This window comes from Argopecten irradians, chromosome 10 (genome assembly GCF_041381155.1).
Source record: "Argopecten irradians isolate NY chromosome 10, Ai_NY, whole genome shotgun sequence".
NCBI classification, from domain to species: Eukaryota; Metazoa; Mollusca; class Bivalvia; order Pectinida; family Pectinidae; genus Argopecten; species Argopecten irradians.
In genome coordinates this window covers 35,649,891-35,653,360 of record NC_091143.1, presented here as the reverse complement: position 1 = coordinate 35,653,360, position 3,470 = coordinate 35,649,891, and the positions used below count along the sequence as shown (strand labels likewise).

The following is a 3,470-nucleotide window of genomic DNA, read 5'->3' as shown; positions in this document are numbered from 1 at the left end:
ATGACTTTCCTGGAACAAATAAGCGTGGCATTTATCAAATCGATTGCACTTCAGATAATGGAAAGAACTACAAGGAAGTTACCACGTAGACATGTCTAGTGAATGATATTGTAAAATACGTTAATGGACACAGACTATACTATATATATAAATAATATATCCATGCGTGGCGATAGCAAAGTGTGTTAATAGGTGAAGAGCTAGAGATTCTATCCCATTAATATCAAATTTGGCGTGTCAATTAGTGCCTTACCTAGGTGTAGATATACGAGTCGACATCGATTGGTCTTTGCTATCTTCCATCAGTGCAGCCTCCTAATAGCTTGCATTTCCCGTCTTCTATGGTCACCAACAGACACACTGAATCCATTTGATAGACAAGGATGCTTCAAAAAGGTTAATTTCCGCAAGTTCTTAGCCAGAACTGGTTTTCTACATACACAGCATCAGGATATGCTAACTGTTTTAAGAACATACGGGACCCCAAAAACATCTTTAATAGTTGTGTTTCTACAATATGAAATTGGTGCATTTTCCGTGTGCTGTTCCGGGTACACCATAAAGTGGAAATCCTATTATTTATTAATATTCTGATTGCTGATGAAATTGATGAGCTTACAGATATATGATATTATCCACGTCCCTCGGAGACTGACATGATTGATCAAACTTAGATGCTCGGTTGAAATCCATTTACTAACTACCAATTTGGAAAACAAACACACTCGGGATAATCACATTTAAAGAACTGTTTGCATCAAATATCTGTATATGTGAACAAACTTGATTGCCAGAAATCAGATACAATTATTTGTCAGTATTAAGTATCCAACTGGAGTTTTGAATTCTTTTGTTTGAAAAACCTTAGTGCAAAGGATTTTAGAAAGTGGACGAGTTCGAGTACGGAGTTTTCATTCAAAGTGTCTGCATGCACGTTTGAAACGATTTTTTTGTGTTTATTTCAACATATATTCTTCCGAATATTATTATAAGCTGATATAGGTGATTCATATGAAGTTTTCTATAAGAAAATGTTAAATGACAGCTATTCATTTGACGACGATAATGAATCTGTGGTACTACAGTCGGTTGGAGCTGCTGTATTCGGAGTGATACTGTACATATTTGGACTACCAGCAAACATTTTATTGATAGTGACTTGCACTCGACTGAAACGTCTACGGGTTAGACACAATGTGTTCACAGTGAATTTGGCCGTATATGATACATTGATAATCGGCATTCTCCTTCCGATTACGTTTGTGACATCGGCCACTGGAAATTACCCCCTTTCACCGGACGCTTGTCTATTCGCAGCCATATTGTCACATACTTGTTTCACTGGCTCTGTAAGTACACTGATGTTCATATCCTTCGATAGGTACATCAAGATTTGCAAGAGTAAATGCTACAACAGAATTTTTAACAAGAAATCAATATGTTTATCTTGTATCTGTATTTGGTTAATTGGATTCATTTTCACAATACCGTTGGTGATCCTCGAAGACGGATTTGTGCTGGACTTGACTCTTCAAATTTGCATATTTAACCGTTATAAATACAGAGCGTATAGTGTAGTATATATGTTTCTGTGTCTAATGGTGCCCATTTCACTAACGGTATTGTGCTATCAGAGAATCTATCGATATCTTGTCAAATCAAAGAGACGTTTGTACCGGAACTGGAATAATGGTCTTGCGCAAGCGCGACTGAAACATGAGAATGCCATTTGCCGGGCGCATTTTGCGGTATTCACCGCCTATTTTATTCTATTGATGCCATTTGGAATTGTGGCAATGTTAGAGGATGAAGATGATGTTCCTGACACTGTGCATCTTATTGTAATGTATTTATGCTATACAAACAGTTGTGTAAATACTTTTGTATACGGAGTTCTGAATTCAAATATCAGGAAAGCCTACAAGGAGTTATTTACATGTCTTGGATCACGCCGAAACGAAAATAGTTCATCTGGAATTCCAGGACGAAGCCAGACAGTGAGCTTAACCAACAAAATTTATCCTGTGACTGGAAACACATTACCCGACTCCGAGGGTAGATATTATATCTAATGCTAACGTACTGAAGACAGAGGTAATGACACCGGTAATAGTGGCTCATATGCAGCTATAATTCTACTACGGATTCATATTCAGACATTATGTAGCATGTGTTACAACACATTCTCTGAAAAGCATTATAAAAAAGGTATCACTATTATTTTTGTTAAACAACTATTTCCTCATTACTAAATATTAAACAAGTGCAGTTTTCTGAAATGAACTATAACTTTTTAGTGCGAGTGTACTCGTACTATTATTTTCCTTGTCGAGTGTAGAGTCTGTGTACATCCGCTATGCGAAGATTCCAACTGCGCACGCGATACCAGAATTCAGTTTCTTATAGCGTTTAATCGATTTCGCCATGATTTAGTGACACCAAACTTTCAAAAACTTATATTAAGATATACTTGTCAGCGATAATCTACTATAAATTAGCTACAGTGACATTTCACAGTGCAAAACTCATTTGTTTTGTTTAAACTTCAAGCGGCGTATCATGTAACATATTGACTTTTAAGCGCCTAAGCGGCCCTGTCATTGTTTTGTTTTGTGTTCATAAGCGACTCCCGCGTAAATGCAATAAATCAGTTATGTGACAGCCATCTTGAGAGAGTTATTCTTCCAACGTTACATGGTGTCAAAGAAGAAATATGGAGCAACTTAAGCCTCCAGGAGCCATAAATTTAGAAGGAAATTTGTCCGAAAATTGGAGAGAATGAGTACAAGGGTTTGAATTATACATGACTGCCTCAGGTATAGAGGAAAAGTCGGGTAAAGTCCAGGTCGCGACATTCCTCCACGTAGCTGGAAGTGAAGCCCGCCGTGTATATAACACTTTCACGATCGCTGAAGGTGACAAAGAAAAACTAGATGTACTAAAAACAAAGTTTTATGAGTATTGTGAACCTCGCAAAAACTTAACATACCTCAGACATTTGTTTTTCACTCGATCTCAAGGTGTAAATGAAACGATTGACTCGTTCGTCACAGATCTCAAAAACAAGGCCAAGAACTGTGATTTCAACGAGCTTACAGACAGTCTCATTAGGGATAGGATCGTTTGTGGCATCCGAGACGAAGGCACACGTGTCAGATTACTTCGTGAGACTGATCTTCCACTCACAAAAGCCGTTGATTTCTGTAGAGCTCAGGAAATAAGCAGTGCCCAGGTCAGCATGCTTAAAAATCCACAAGCGGATGAAGCTTCCGTACACACAGTACATAAACAATCTGGCCCTCGCCGTAAACGGTATGGAAATAAAAAGACAAAACAACCCCAACCCCAGCCCAACAACAAACAACCACAAGCACGACAAAACAAACTTTCGCTCGTTGATTGTCGAAACTGTGGACATGAACATGAACGTAGCTCTGCCGTTTGCCCAGCTTTCGGTAAAGAATGTCACA

General features: G+C 38.2%; 1 protein-coding gene across 1 annotated transcript; it reads left to right on the top strand.

Moving 5' to 3' along the window:
* Positions 1-290: 290 nt before the first annotated feature.
* LOC138332814 (melatonin-related receptor-like) lies at positions 291-2,872 on the top strand. The gene has a single exon (XM_069280772.1). It carries the CDS (start codon positions 1,032-1,034, stop codon positions 2,070-2,072), a length of 1,041 nt encoding a protein of 346 aa, XP_069136873.1. The 5' UTR covers positions 291-1,031; the 3' UTR covers positions 2,073-2,872.
* Positions 2,873-3,470: the final 598 nt, after the last annotated feature.

Bases quoted from the DNA above. Each gene is read 5' to 3' on its own strand.
- LOC138332814 (XM_069280772.1), top strand. From the start codon at position 1,032: ATGTTAAATGACAGCTATTCATTTGACGACGATAATGAATCTGTGGTA.